Source organism: Hemitrygon akajei, chromosome 29 (genome assembly GCF_048418815.1).
Source record: "Hemitrygon akajei chromosome 29, sHemAka1.3, whole genome shotgun sequence".
Lineage (NCBI taxonomy): Eukaryota > Metazoa > Chordata > Chondrichthyes > Myliobatiformes > Dasyatidae > Hemitrygon > Hemitrygon akajei.
Genome location: NC_133152.1, coordinates 44099392 through 44115886, shown reverse-complemented (window position 1 = coordinate 44115886; position 16495 = coordinate 44099392). Strand labels below are relative to the sequence as shown.

Sequence of the window (16495 nt, the reverse complement as noted above, 5' to 3'; positions counted from 1 at the left end):
TTAAAGAGTGCATCAATTATTGCAGGGTTGCTCCATACCTTACAGATTTTAGAAAATCAACAACTTTAGTTCTAAAATTTAAAACCAGTTGTATTATTCCCAGGAGGATGTAATCATCGTACTGAATCACCAGAGCTTCAATTCAATGATAATTCAAAATTAGAAAATACAATTCAAAAGGCTACAACATTACAGTCTGCAAAAAAACCCTATAACTTGTTATAAGATATAACTCTTTCACAGAACTGTTACTCCCGACTGGGACTGACAGAACCGTTTCCAATAAATTTCTTTCCATGCCTAATGAATTTAAGCAATTAACCCACGATCACATGAATATCCACTTTATGGTTATTCTTGTCATATTTATTGTAGGAAATAGAAATTAGGATAAAATGGTCCCCATTGCCCAACTTGCACTCCATTGCAGGCAAAGCCCTCCCACCAGTGAGCACATCTACAAGGAGCGCAGCCACAAGAAAGCAGTATCTATCATCAAGGTCCCCCACCATTCAGGCCATGTACTCTTCTCGCCACTACCATTGGAGAAGAGATACAGGAGGCTTAGGTCCCACACCACCAGGTTCAGGAACTGATATTACCCTACAACCAACAGGTTCTTGAACCAGTGTGGTAACTTCATTGATCTCAACTCTGAACTGGTTCCACAACCTACAGACTCACTTTCCAACTCTACAATTCATGCTCTCAGTGTTAGTTAAATTGTTTGTTTGTCGGTCTATCCATCTATTTATTTAGTCATTCATTCGTGCACAATGCCTTTTTTTGCACATTGGTTGCTTATCTGTTTATGTATAATTTTCCATTTCTACACTATTGTACTATATACGTACTTCTTGATAATAAATTTTCTTTGAATTTTGACCTCCTTTACATAAAAAGCAAACATATTTTTTGTGTGTTCTTTCAGATGGGAAAATGTTGCCTCAAATTAAACTGCTGCTCTTCATAAAGGCACGTGGTCACAATAGAACCAAATGGAAATTATAGTTTAATAAACCGCAATGTTTCTTGAAAAGGCAAATCAGCAAATGGCATCGCAAGTTTGTGGGGCTCAGCTTACACGTTCAACATGCTTGGATTCAAAAGTTGCTCCTGACTTTTGACACCAGAATAACAGTATGTTGCATTTTCAGAAACTTGGCAAACATGTTCAAGTCCTGCACTTTACAGAGGATCAGAATGCATTGACATAGAACATACAACAGGAAAAAGGAAAAAGCTCTTCCGCCCACAATGTTGTGCTGAGCCAATTAAATTAGTAATTGAATGACCAGTCTAACTAATCTACTCTGCCTACACAACATCCATATCCTTCCATCTTCCTCACATTCATGTGCCTAACTCAATGTCTCTTAAAAGTCTCTAATGTTTCTAGCTCAACTACCACCCCAGGCAGCACATTCTAGACACCCACAATGTGTAAAACACTTTCCCCTCACATCTTCTTTGAAATTATCCTCTTTAATGGTTTAATGCTTGGTGTGCAGGAGTCTATGAGGTCACAAGGAGACGGACTCAACTTAAAGGCTAAACAACAACAAACGATTAAAGATGGTGCTGGTGAAGCACAGCAACAACTTGTTGGCAGCAAACACAACTTTATTACTCACACTTTTTCTCGAAAATGTTCACTGTAACCAATAGTCTGTAACTTCCCTTTTGCAGTTGAGCTTTTGAAAAGCCTGTACGACCTGGCATTTTTGCAGTGTGAACTGAGGTCTCAAAGGTGCAAGACGATTGTGGCGTGGTGTGTATGGGCCGATTCAAAGCAGCAGGGCACGAGCCAAAGTTTGGCTGCTGGAGCAGACTTGGAGCCTTTTGAAGTGGCAGAATTAAGGAGGCAGGATCGGGCCCGAGAATGAGGAACAAGCTGACGTTTGACTGATTAAAGCACTGGGCCAGATTGAAAAGGTCAGGGTGTCTGGGCCGGAGGAGACCGGTGTTCAGCTCGTTGCTTGCAAGATTTCCTTGTCTCTGTGTTGAACTGAAGCTGTGGCCTGCAACTAATGGGCTCCTAGATCGGCTGTGACTGGTTTCATGGGTGTTGTCTGACTTTCGTGAACTTCAGTTCTGACTGTTACTTGCTTACTTTTATCGTTTGCACGATTTGATTTTTTTTTCTACACAGTGGGTATCTGATGGTCTTCATCTTTTATTGGATTCTACCGGGTTTCTTTGTTTTGGGGCTACCTGTAAGGAGATGCATCTCAAGATTGTATATCGTAAATATACTTTGAACTCATCTTAAATGCATGCACTCTGGTATCAGACATTTCAACCCTGTATAAAAAATGTCTCTCTATGCCTCTTATGATCTTATAAACCACTATCGGATCGCCCCTGAACCTCCACCTCTCCGGAGAAAACAACCCAAGATTGTACCACAACTTTAGACAGTGTGATCGCTGTTGCCAAGTACACACCTGTGTCTTAGATTTCTTTGAATTTAACCTTTCTGGTTCTTCTGTATCAGAAGCCACCTTTTCTCTTTGGCGTTTGGTGCTCTTTGACGGTGATGACAGATCATCCTTTGACCTCTGCAGTGTGAAATCAATAAGGTTAGTGTTAGCATATGTAGAACAGGTCATAAAAAAGTTTTGTTTTAAAATGAGTACTTTGTAAGTGAGCAATTATTAATGGAAAATTTAATTCAGGGCACTGTGGTGTCAGTAGACTGTGACTTGTCTGGGCTAATCTATCCATGTTACTTGACAGAACTTGATTCATGGCAGGAGGAGGAGTAAATTTATTATCAAAAAACATTTATGACACCGATGTCATCTGAAACGTCAATTATTTATTCCCCTCCATAGATGCTGCCTGAGCTGCTGAGTTCCTCCAGCATTTTGTGTGGAGGTATGAGTAGACTGACCTATGAGGATTTGGTAGAAGATTCTGAGAGAGACAAAAGTTTCTTCCTGCTGGCAAGATCAGTTTCAGAAAAAGGGACTGATTTTTCATACGTTAGATTAGGAGAAACTTATTTACTCAGAGGGTACTTTGAAACCCCAAAGGGTTGTGGAGGTTAACTTTTCTTTAAGTACAAATAAATAAAGTAAAACATATAAATAATAAATTTAAAACACGTAAAATAATTAAAATAAATTTAAACAAATAAATTATTGATTGATTGATTTGCTTTTTCACCGTTGACTATGTAAGTATTGATTGTGATCTGGGTGTGATAAAGCACTTCAGGACCAAAATATTTTCCCATCACAATCTGTTAACACAAACACCACTGTACATCAAATTGCAAATATTTCACTGTTTGATGAACAACTGTGGCTTACCCTCTTCTTTACCACAAAATAAAAGCACTCAATCAGAAGTGACCAACCAATATGAAGATGAAAAGAGGAAATGTATCTGCCTCACATGAAATAATATTAATACATTTAATGCATTCATTGGTTCCTTAAGTTCGTCATAGCCAGAGGTGTTAATGGGGGATATGCTCCCAATGGCATGTGCCTCAAATAGCCTCTGACAACCAAGTCCAGCAGAACTGTTTCGACTGACAGGAAAAGGGGCAAAGGTCAGTTACTGGCACCTAAAAACCAGTCGCTTCAGGCAGATGGGGCTGAACAGCCATGGCTGGCAGCTCATCTAGGAGAAGGAAAACTCTGATCTCAAACCCCCGCTGCCTTTTGGCTGTACCCACTCATGAGGAAGGCTTTGGGAGTAAACCACGAGAGAAAACTCAGGAGCTGGAGTTCCCAAGGCAGTCCTATGTTGAGTTCAATGCTGACTGGCAACTCCTGTAATGCTGCTGGTACAAAACTGTATTGATCTCTACCATTCATTTGGATTCATCAGATGCATGGAGATGGGGAGCTTGCTATATGGGCAACAGCTTGCTCTCCATATCGTACTGCCTGGCTTGCATAGGACACAACATCCACAGTCGACCCTGACCGAGGGAGGCCTCGCTCACTGTATTCATTGACCCTAATGTTATTAGTCACAACAGCAACTTTTTCCAGAAATCTTGATCCAATAAATTCCAGCCTCATTGAGTTTTAGTGGACTCATTACTTAAATGAACAATATATTTTCTGCTATGTCCCAGAATAAGGACAGTGCTAATTCTGAAGCCTATCTCACTTTAACCTCAAAATAGGCCTTCCCAATAGGTACAACAATGCTGTGTGTAATAGTCGATACTACGATGATCATCAGAATGTTACCTTGCTGGATTTTTTCATAGAGTCTGCTTTGCTATCATTACTGGATGTGCTGGCAGCACTGGGAGAATTACGGCCGCTGGACCGGATGTCTTCATTGATAGGTGAGGTTCTACCATCAGGGCTGGCTGTCTGTTTTTTACGACCACTGCGCAGTGAAGACATCTAATTAACAATAAAATTATTATTAGACCCACACGGATTGGGGGATTAATAATTCATAAGTGCTTTAATAACAGTGTTAGATTCCAATTACTATTTTCTAGTTAACTGCTGGTAATTGTTGCCAGTTCAGATTCCATTTGTACTTTTTAATAAGAAAAAATATCTTCACTTATTTCGATGGTACAGACTTGCTATTTGGAGGGAATTACAGAATTACTTTCCTAAGACCAGCTCTACCAGCAGTTGCACAATCTCTTGTGTCTATGATCAGAACTTAGTCTAATCCGACTGCATCTTCTGGCTATCACTCATTTTTAAAAGATTGTACAGGAGCCTGAAGACACACACTCTTATTTTAGGAATGATTCTTCCTCTCTACTATCACATTTCTGAACAGACAATGAATTCATGCTGCATACCTCAATGTTTTTTTGCTCTCTTTCTGTATTACTTAATTTTAAAAATACTTTGTCATTTAGAGTTTTATTTATTGCTGATGTATTGTAATGTACTGCTGCTGCAAAACAAATTTCATAACATACAGGGTGCCAATGATATTAAACCTGATTCTGATACAGCAGCAGTACATTGTATTTAAAGAAAGACAGTGAGACTCTTCGTTTTGGTAGTATTATCAAAACCGCTGTGCAGATTATAATCGAGTTGGTGTTGAAGCCCCCCCTATACTATCACTGTCTGGGGAGTATTTCTGCATGCATCTCGAGCTTCCATTTCTTTATTAGCTGCGACTAGGACAAGGAGTGCTGCAAAATTGAACATTACTTTTATATTTTTACGAGCTTTCTATTGGCTTTCATACGGAATGGCAAAGGCATCATATAAATCTGAAATATAGAATACCCAACAGAGAGCATTTCATTTAGGCTTCTCGAATAAAATGGCAACACTAAATCATAACAGTTTGGTGCCATTGAGGCCGAATGCATTAAAGCACGATGTAAATTGCTCCACGTGATATGATGCATGCGGCTATTTGCCATTCTGCATCACATGATTATATCTGATGCAACAATAAATCAGGATGCATGCTGCTGCTACGATGCAATCAGGATTTTCAAAGAATAATGCTGAAATTCTTGCATCTGCACCACTTCTATTTTGTATGAATTTCATATTTTACGAAGCAAAAATCGAATAACGACTCTCATACCGAGCCCCTACTCCTTCTGGTCCTCATGCTATGTTTGCTGCTGAGTCCATCTTCTTCTTCTTTAACTGGTTTAAACATAAAGGGTGGGGGATCCACTGGCTTCTCAATTGGTGGCAGTTCTGCGTACTTCTTGAAGTGAATCCGACACTCTGTGCACAATAATATGTTGTCCCTTCCTCCGTGATGCCAGTCTTTAGATGCTGTGTTGTTTTTAAAAGAGAAAATAGTGCATGAGTTAAATAAAACTCTATTTAAATACAGAAGTCAAATGTTTGCATCGACACTGGTAAGGAACCTGCAGGGGTAGCACAGTAGCAGTCAGTGCAAGGCTTTATAGTGTTGGCTGTAAGATTGGGGTTCAATTTCCGCTGCTGTCTGTGAGGAGTTTGCACGTTCTCCTCATGACTGCATGGGTATCCTTCTACATTCCAAAGACGTATTGTTAGGGTTAGAGAGTTGTGGGCACGCTATGTTGGTGCCGGAAGCATGGCGACACTTGTGGGCTGCCCCCAGTGCAATCCTCGCCGATTTGACACAGATGTTTCAATGCACACGTGACAAATAAAGCTAATCTAATCAGATAAATGCCAGTTGCAGCAAACTGGAGTGTACTGAAGATGGAAGACTTTGAAAAGATGAGACATACAATTTTGTCACATCCATCTCACCATCCACACATCTCTGAAATTTACTGCTTCTAATTATGCAATTGGGACAGCTGAGAACAGGCAGAGATGAAAGAAAATTAGAGGGAAGATTCCTCCTGTTGTGTGTGCTTCCGAGTGTAATGTCCTGATTAAGAGTTCTACTGCTATGCTGGAAAGTGTGTTTTAGCTTTGGCAAAGATAAGGACCCCTGTTGTCCAACTGGGGAATTTGAGTCAACCAATCTGTATTGTGGGATGTGGGAGAAGGTTCTAGAGAGCTGTGGGGAAGAGTTTTCCGAAGGATAGTAGTCTGGTTCATGGTCTTTTGGAAGGCGATGCGGTAAAGAGAATATCCAGAGAGACACCCACGGGAAGACACAAATGCAAAGAGTGCTTCGCGAGACAAAGGAGTCCAAATTGGGAATTCTACTGGTGATTGGTGATGAGAATTCAGCCCCATGAGTAACGGTTATACCCAGTTTTTGGAACAGACAAGCTCCAACAGTCATGTGCACACTTAAACTGGTTTAACTGGAATGGGCCCTCTTGAATTTTTTTTTCTTTTCTTTCCCATAATAACTGTTTGATAAAGCTGCAATTAGTAAATATACTTTCTTCATAATTTTATGCAATGTACGATCTGTTATTTCTTGCTGACCGATAACTGCATATGTGCAGTACTTAGACAACAGACAATAGGTGCAGAAGTAGACCATTCGGCCCTTTGAGCCTGCACTTGTACAGCATTCACTCAGTTGAGGCTCCATTAATTGGCACATCCCAACTTTCCTGTTTGGTTGAACTCCAAATCATACCAATTCTAGACGTATACTGTTTATGTAAGGTAGCCTTCTCACTGTGGAGTCACGTGCCTGTTAGCAGAGTTAGCTTTCGAGTCGAGTTTGCATATGAGCCCCAGTGAGAGGCTTTCACAAGGTTGAATGGATGGACAGAATCGGGAGGAGGAGATTCAGGACGTGGCACTTGCCAAACCATTCCAGAAGACTGTAGTTGAACAGTTGTCCAAGAGCACATTCAGGTTTAGATTAATTTATATACCAAGAGTGTATCAATACACACAGAGTGAAATGCATTGTTTGAATTAACAACCAGCACACTAAGAATATGCTGCAGGCAGTCTGCAAGTGTTGCCACATACACCAGCGTCAACACAGCATGCCTGCAATGTTCACCAGAACAACACATACATACAAGAAATCCCTAACTACATTTCGTTAACAAAATAGCAGAGAATGGATGAAGTAATAACAAAATAATTATTTTAAAATTGCTTAATGATTGAAGTCAGTTCCTTGAGATATTCCTGTCAGTACACACCATTATGTATGTTTATGCAGGATATTTAAAGAAATCCTAAAATTGGTGGCCACTTTTCAAAAGTAGAATTTCTATAAAATAGTTATAGAAATAAATAAACCGTAACGGGTTGATTGAAAGAATCTAGCAAGTGTGCATGTGACCAACTGGTTTCCATCATTTTTATGCAAGGACCCCCAGGTTGGGAAGCCCTGCATTATTGCAATATACTTCCTCTATGATGCTGGTAACAGGATGACAAGTTTGAGGTTGCCACTGGCTACCATGTTGAAGAGATGACGGAATGAAAAATTGAGTTTGTTTTCTAAACAAGCTAGGTTGTCATGGATTCAATACACTTCCACGTGTGCCAGAATATGCCAGACAAGTCTTCAGTAAAATATATACACGTTGATAAAATAGAGAAAATAGCCTATGGTTATGCATTTTCTCGAACAATTTATATACAATACTCCTTTAAAGAAAGCTAAACAAATGTATATCATTACTTTTCTGAATAAAAATGGTAAGAATACCTACTGGTGGTAAAACAGTGACGACAGGCGTAGCCTTTCAATTCCTGTTCACTGTCCTCACTGTCAAAGTCATCCTCGCTTGCCGAGCTGAGATCCACTGTGAAAAGAATGATAAAAAATTAGTTCTTTCAATAAGACAGCTTGGTGCAAGTGTTGCAGGCAATATATTTTACTGACCTGGTTAACATTGCCCATTATCACAATGTAATGTCTGAAAGCTGTGAAGATGCATTGTCATAATACAGAACTCTCTTATAAAATAATTTACAACGAGACTATGGCAGTTGATAATGCTGGAGAATTTTCCCAACTGAGCAGCAATTTTATTCATTTACCGGTACTTACAATACAATTCCCCATGTTAATGTCTTATACTATTTATTTTATTTACAATGTGGAGACTGTGACTTTATTAACACGAATTGTGAAAGTTTTCTCACAAAATAATTAAGCCCATAAGACCAGAAGCAAAATTAGGCTCATTGAGTTGGCTCTGCCATTCCATCATGGTTGATTTATGTGGCAAATAATGTAATCTAACCTTTAAACCTTCGACAAAACTGATCCAGGGTGGCACCTTGTTGTGACTATGCTGTGCAAATTCAATTCAAAGCAGCAGGCCATCACAATGTCCCAGGATTACCCGAGGTTCACAGTATAGTGCCATGAAAATGTATTCAGCACCCAATCCTTTGTTCATATAAATGAATATTTACAAGAGATTTTGAGCAATTCAACTGAGAATTTTTATCTGAATTACATGCTCTTCCCCCCACTCCACCACACGGTAGAGCCCAGAAAACAGGGAAAACTGTAAAGCATGAAAAACTAAAAATTCAAAAACTGAAATGTCAGCAGTTCATTCCCCTTTGCTCAGTACTTAGTTGAACCAACTCTCACAGATATTACAGAAGTGTTTTTTTGATTAAGTCTCTATTAGCTTTGCACAAAGTGATGGAGTAAAATTTGTCCTATTCCTCCTTGCAAAATTGCAAGCTGTGCCAGGTTAGTTGGGGAGCAGCAGTAGACAGCATTCTTGAGGTCTTGCCAGAGATGTTCAATCAGATTAGGGTCAGGACTCTGACTGGGCTATGCAAGGACATAAATTTTCTTCATTTGAAGCCACTTGATGTTTGCTCTGGCAGTGTGCTTTGGGTCGTTGTCCTGCTGAAAGACAAACTTCCTCCCCAGTTTAAGCTTTCTGGCAGAGGCGAGCAGGGTTTTATCCACGATCTCTCTGTATTTACCAGCATTCACCATCCCATCAATCCTGACCAAGTTTCCAGTACCTGCTACTGAAGAGCATCCCCAGTGGCCATTTTAGTAGGTACCTCTTGTACCTAATAAAGTGGCCACCAAGTGTATTTCATACTTCCTCGCATCCTCTGCTGTTATTACTCACAATCTGACAATTTTCATCAAGTACTTTAAGCAGTTATTAAAATATATTTTTAGAAGTATGAAAGCATCAGCATCAGAGAACGATTTTTGCAGGGACTGCAACTGTTCTTTTGCTTTTACACACCACACAAATTAATGAGTGCATAAGAAATCTTTTGTCACTTGGAGTATAAATAGCAGCATTATCAATCTCTGAAAAACGTGGATATTATCTATGCATTTGATTCTCACTGCTTTAATTCTGCTAGACATATCCGATACAAAATACTGAATGCGTCTTTTACTTCAAAGCCTAGGTTCACTTGAAATGTGTATTTTAGATTTTTCAAGTCAAACAGCCCAAAGGCTCCTAGGCCAGTGTCTATGCTGACCATCAAATCGCCATTTATACAAAGGCCATTCTCTGGTACTTGGTTCGTAACCATCAATGTCTTGGCAATTCAAGTGCTGCATTAAGGTGGCATGGTTAGTGTAATGCTTTACAGTGCCACTGCTCCGGGTTCAATGCCCGCTGCTGTCTGTAAGGAATCTGTACATTCTTCCCAAGATAGTGTGGGTGTTTTCCCACATTCCAAAAGACATACGGGTTAGGATTAGTAACTTGAGGACATGCCATGTCAGTCTTGGAAACATGGTGACACTTGTGAACTGACTCCAATACATCCTCAGACTGTTTTGGTCATTCATAGAAATGAAACATTTCACTGTACATTTCAATCTTTTGACCCACGTGTGACAAATCAAGGTAATCTAATCTTTCATCTTTAACTATCTATGAGAAGAATGTTGTGAGAGCCTTTGGCACCACTATCCCTTCGGACAGTACGCTCCCAATACCAACCAACTCTTGAGAAAAGAGTGAGAAAACTCTTGCTTAGTTCCTCTCTAAGTCTCTTAGGCCTTATCAAACCTAAAGCCTTAGGCTTTAGTCATTTCTGATGTGGAGGAAATTACTTTACAATGCAACCTATCGATCTATATTCCTCAGTTTTATACCCTTGTTGTCACCTCAGTTTCCAGGAAAGCAAACCCACTCTGAACAGTTCCTCCTTATAAATGAAATACTAGGTTGTATCACAACAAATCTCTGCATCCTCTCCAGCACCACCACATCTTTCCTAGCATGGCAATCAGAATTGTACACAGTATTCCAAATGTGGCCAACCCAATACTTCATATAGTTGCTCTATAACCTTCCTGCTTTTATATTCTAAGTCCTAGCTAATGACAAGTAGGTCAGAAACCTCCTTAACCTATTTATCTACCAGCATAGCCACTTCAAGGATCCTTGGATTTAAACATTCAAGATTGTTCAATGTAATTTCCAGTACACAAGAGTAATCATTACTCGAGACCCAACACAACACAAAATGATAAACAACACAATAATAATAAAAAACAATAAATATAAATACATAAGTTACTATATATATATTGATTATATGTCTCACACTGTTGCTTGTACACTGGTTGAACACCCAAGTTGATGTGGTCTTTCATTGATTCTGTTATGGTTATTATTCCATTACAGATTTATTGAATAAGCACACAAGAAAATGAACTTCAGGGTTGTATATGGTGACATATATGTGGTTTGATAATAAATTTACTTTGTACCTTGGACATTAAAGTGAAACTTAGCACAGCAGTGTCTGTACATAAAGTAACACTGACAGGAAATGATAAGTAGTGGAGTTTGGTTGTGTGGTGGGTGGATTAGTGGGTGAAGGTGCTGATCAGCCTTACTGCTTGGGGAAAGTAACTGTTTTTGAGTCTGGTGGTCCTGGTGCGGATGCTATGTAGCCTCCTCCCTGATGGGAGTGGGACAGACAGTCCATGAGCAGGGTGGGAGGGATCCTTCATGATGTTCTGCCACCTTTCTGTATATATGTGTCCTTGATGCTGAATAGGTTGGTCCTGGCATTGCGTTGGGCAGTTTTGACTACCCATTGTAGAGGCTTCCTATCTGCCGCAGTGCAGCTTCCGTACCATACAGTAGTGCAGCTGGTTAGGATGCTCTCTACTGCTCGTCTGTAGAATGAGGTGAGTATAGATGTGCATAGTCCAGTGTCCTTCTGTTCCTTACTGCTCTAGAGGACCTCTGCCTTATTAATCCTTCCATTATGCATTATCAAGATTAAATTTCAGTCGCCATTTTACCAACTTATTTACATTATCCTGGAGCCAGACTATTTTCATGCCATCTGTGAACTTACTAATAATGATTCCTACATTCATATCTAAACAGTTAATGTTTGTAGCGAACAGGAAAGGTCCTAGCATTGATCCTTGTGGGACACAGCTGGACACAGGTTCTAATCACAAAACAACTCTTCTCCATCCCACTCATGTTGAGTCTCTCTAAAGTACAATACTTCTGATATTTATTTCGTTTTATTTCTTTGCCTAATTCTCGATAACTCCTGACTTCCAGAATTCCTTGGATGAGCTGTCTTAACCCTTCAGTCTGAAGGGAACAATGTTTGCCCTGTACACATACCTGCAAACAATTGCTCCTAAAAGTGCGGGAGAAATTCAGTGGGCCAGGCAGCATATATGGAGGGAAACAGACAAACAACGTTCTGAATTGAGGCTTTTCATCTGGAGTAAAAATGCATTGTCAACTGACTATTTCCCTCCATAGATGCTGCCTGACCCAGGTGTTCTTATGTTTTGAGAGGTGTTCCACGTTTTACCACCTCCAGACTCTTATGTCTCAGTAATTGTTCCCAGTCGATCTTTGCAGGTGGAGTCCAGTAAGGAAGATATTTATGAGCTTCTTCTGAGGAAGTAGAAGCTCAAAGAAGTTCAGCTGGGGACTTCCACTGTTATAGGGAGAAGGCAGGAGAATGAGGTCGAGAGGGGAAACAAATCAACCATTATCAAATGGCAGAGCAGACTCAATGGGCCAAATAGCCTAATTCTGCTCCTAAGCCTTATGGGATTGAAATTTGCCTTCCCCATTCAGGACCTTAAATTCCACTTCACCGTAATCCCCTTCCATAACAAGTTACAGTCACAATCTATAAAATGTTCTTCCACTAACACTCCATCCTCTTGCCTGGCTAGATTCTCGAAGATCAGCATCTTCATTGGCGTACTTAGAACAAATTGAAAATTTAACTACAGCCACTTTCTTAATTGATCTATTAGTATCTAAGTACTGAAAGCTGAAACAATCATTGACATGGAGCTGCCTGGAGTTTAATAATGATGTACTTGAAAAAGCCGAGTTACAGGTCCAGCTCAAAGATGCAAAAAATTTAAACCTGATATACGAATTTTTAGTCAATCTGGGACAACTGATTAAAACGGTTTAAGATGTGGAACCTTTAGAGAGAGTGTAGATCCTAAACCACTTTGATCAGTTGTCCCAGATTGACTAAGATTTCGCACATCAGGCGTGAATTTGTACATCAGGTTTGATTTCCCAGGATGCTGCCTGGATTAGAGAGCATGTCTTATGAGGAGATGATGAGTGATCCTAGGCTTTTCTCTTTGGAAGGAAGGAGGAAAAAGGTGACTTGATAGAAGTGTATAAGATGATTATTGGCATTGAGAGACTGAACAGCCAGTGCTTTCCCCCCCCCCCCAGGGTGGAAATGGCTAATACAAGAGTGAATAATTTTAAGGTGATTGAAGAAAATCATAGAGGCGATGTTAGAGATAGTTTTGTTTTACAGCGTAGTGGTTCGTGGAATGTGCTGCTGCTGTGGTGAAAGAGGCAGATACGTATTAGAGAAACTCATACAGAGTCACATGGATGAAAGAAAAAGGACTATGTGGGAGGGAAGTGTTAGATTGATCTTGGCATAGGTTGAAAGGTTGCTTCCCTACTTTCTATGGTTTGCATGACTTGCTAAATACAAAATTACCCAGTCCCCCGTGAATTATTTCTTAAAAATTGTTATCAACCTGATTGAAACTTACAGAATTCACCAGACGGTGGTCGAGATGGGTTCACTGGGGTGGTTGCAGTGCGAGTTTTAATTCTTCTGAACACAGCTTGCCTACGATGTCTACGGTGAGCACGGGAGCTAGCTGCTTCTGGTGTTTTCTTCCAGTAGTAATAGAATGTTACCAGTTCACCCTGTAACAGAACAGAAGAAAAAGCATTGGCTCAATGGGTCTTACTGAAGTTCTGTTACATGGGATCCCACTGCATAAAGTTGAAGATGAGCTTTATTTGTCACATGTACATAGAAACATCAAAACATACAACATATGTGTTGTTTAACGAAAAATCAAATCAGTGAAGATTATGCGGAGCAGTCCACAAATGTCGGCATGCTACTGGTGCCAGCACAGTATGCCTACAACTCACTAATCCTAACCACACATCTTTAGAATGCAGGAGGAAACTGGAGCACCTGGCCAAAACCCATGTGGTCACAGGAAGAACATGCAAAAACCTTACAGGCAGTGCTGAGAATTGGACCCCGATGTTACTGCTGGTGCTATAGAGTGTTATGCTGATCACTACATTATTGTGCTGTCCCATTTGATGTATACAATCATTAACTAAGATGGAGAAAGTCTCTTGGAAATGTAAAGCTCTGCTTTAACTTGCAAAACATGCTCAATTTCTAGTTCATATATTGCACACTGTAGAATCCCAATGTATTTGACAGAGATAACAATGTTGGATATCATTTGCAAATGTTGGGTTGTGACAGACACTGAACAATCAGCAAGTGGTTATTTATAAACACTGGATGAGATGTAGCTGTCATTGGCAAAGCCAGTATTTTCTCCCCATCCTCATCTGACCTTGGTGAGCCATCTTCCTGAACCACTAGAGCAACGTACCTGAATCTTCCACTTTGCTGCTGGGTTGGGAATTCCAGGATTTGGACCCAATGAATATGAGTGACAATATTTCCAATTCCGGATTGTGTGTGATCTGCTCTATCTATGTACCTGCTGCCCCTAACCTTTCACATTGGTTTTAGAAGATCGGGTGGAGTGTTAGTCAGTAATCATTGTTGGAAGTAAACACGGATTTTAATTGAAACCCAGTCTCCCTTGCAATATCCCCAAAATGGAACAACTTTACTGAACCTCTGTATTTGAGGATTAATTTTCAGTGTACAGCACTGATGGATGTTTGTAGAAAATACCCTTCAAAATCAGGAGGGCATTCTTAGTGTCCAGACAAAATACTGCAGATGCTAGAAATCTGGAATACAGAAAATGCTGGAAATTCACAGCAGGTCAGGCGGTATCAATGTAGGGCACGGGTTCCCAAACTATTTTAACCGAGGGGTCCATGGATCCCAGGTTGGGAACCCCTGATTTACAGGAAAGCAGTGATAATATTTCCAACCTATGGAGATTTTTTAAAAATCAAATGTTACTGACCGTAAATAGCAACAATTTCTTACACTGCAGAGGCTGCCTAACCTGCTGAGTACTTCCAGCAGTTTCTGTGTTTAATTTGGGAGTGTCCTAATTTATAAGTAACCATGCCCAAGTTTCCTCAGGCACTGAATACCAAATATATTGCAAATAAGAGAAAATCTGCAGATGCTGGAAATCCAAGCAACACACGCAGAATGCTGGAGGAACTCAGCAGGCCGGGCAGTACCTTTGGAAAAAAGTACAGTCGATATTTCAGGCCAAGGCCCTTCGGAAAGCAGGGTGCTCCTGCTGAAGGATCTTGGCCTGAAACGTCAACTGTACTTCCCCCCACCCCGCCCCCCACACACCCTGCCTGGTCTGCTGAGTTCCTCCAACATTTTGTGTGCGTGTTGACTAAATATATTGCTTTATTTGCTTTGATAAAACAGGTGTAAAGTAAGACAGGGAGTAGAGAACTAATGCTTTATAATGTACCTAGGTCTATTTGAAGAGCTGCTAGGTTGTGGATCAGAAGATGCTAGCAGATAGGATTAGTTAGTTGGCTTGTTTTTGACAGAAAGTGCACAATGGTTTGAATGGTTACCTGTCATAATTTTTTTCTAGATACTATAAGTTACTAAAGAGTTATTTCCTTTTTACAGTTTTGTGTTCAGGATAATGAGGAAATTTATTTTTCAATTGTTGAAGATTAGCTTTCTTTGTCACATGTACATAGAAACATATCATGAAATGCGTTCTTTGTGTCAATGACCAACCCAGTCTGAGGATGTGCCTGGGGCAGCCTTAGTGTCTCGCCGTGCTTCTGGTGTTAACAGTGCATCCCCATAACTTACTATCCCTAACCTGTACGTCTTTGGAAATATTGGAGAAAACTCCCACACCTGGAGGAAACCCATGCAGTTATGCGAAAAATGCACAAACTCCTTACAGCCAGCAGTGGGAATCGAACACCAATCTTACAGCTGGCATTGTAAAGACAGACCTGGCAGGAGAATAGGGTTCAGACCAGAGGGATAATAAATCAGCTATGATGGAATGGCAGAACAGACTAATTGGGCTGAATGGCCCAATTCTGCTCTTATGACATGTATTTATGGTCAAAAGCATTATGCTAACTACTATGCTATCATACTTAATTATAATTTTAAAAGTGAAACAAAGATCACAGTACTCTAGTCCAAATGGGAAGCTAAGAGCCATGATACTTTATGGTTTGATGTGCAACTCCCCTCAAGATTCAAGCGTATTTAATGTAATTTCCAGTGAACAAGTGTAAAGGATAATGAAATAATTGTTACTCCAGATCCAATACAGCACAAGAAAAACACAATAATAAAAAACAAATAAATATAAATCCATAGATTGATTGATTGTACAAATACATAGTGACGCTGGGTACAAGAACGTCTGGACACAAGGTGACACTGACAGGAAATGATAAAGTAGTGGTGGTTGGGAGTGTGGAGGGGTGGGTTAGTGGGTGGAGATGTTGATCAGCTTTTCTGCTTGGGAAAAGTAACTGATTTTTGCGTCTGGTGGTCCTGGCATAGATGCTACATAGCTTCCTCTCTGATGGGAGTAGGACAAACAGTCCACGAGCAGGGTGGGTGACCTGCTCTGTGAATTTATAGTGCCAGTCCCAGTTAACCTGGCCATGCTGCATTCAGCTTATTCTAAATTTGGAAAC

At 40.2% G+C, this 16495-nt stretch overlaps 1 protein-coding gene across 3 annotated transcripts in view; it reads right to left on the bottom strand.

The window, feature by feature from the left end:
* rerea (arginine-glutamic acid dipeptide (RE) repeats a) overlaps window positions 1–16495 on the bottom strand; it is a 615654-nt gene that overhangs the window by 35888 nt on the left and 563271 nt on the right. For all 3 annotated transcript variants that reach the window (XM_073032278.1, XM_073032279.1, XM_073032280.1), the window contains 5 exons: window positions 13378–13537; window positions 8051–8143; window positions 5548–5747; window positions 4215–4376; window positions 2448–2561 (listed from right to left, as the gene is read on the bottom strand). In XM_073032278.1, the coding sequence (XP_072888379.1) occupies window positions 2448–2561; window positions 4215–4376; window positions 5548–5747; window positions 8051–8143; window positions 13378–13537 (729 nt within the window). The remainder of the gene's footprint in view (window positions 1–2447; window positions 2562–4214; window positions 4377–5547; window positions 5748–8050; window positions 8144–13377; window positions 13538–16495) is intronic.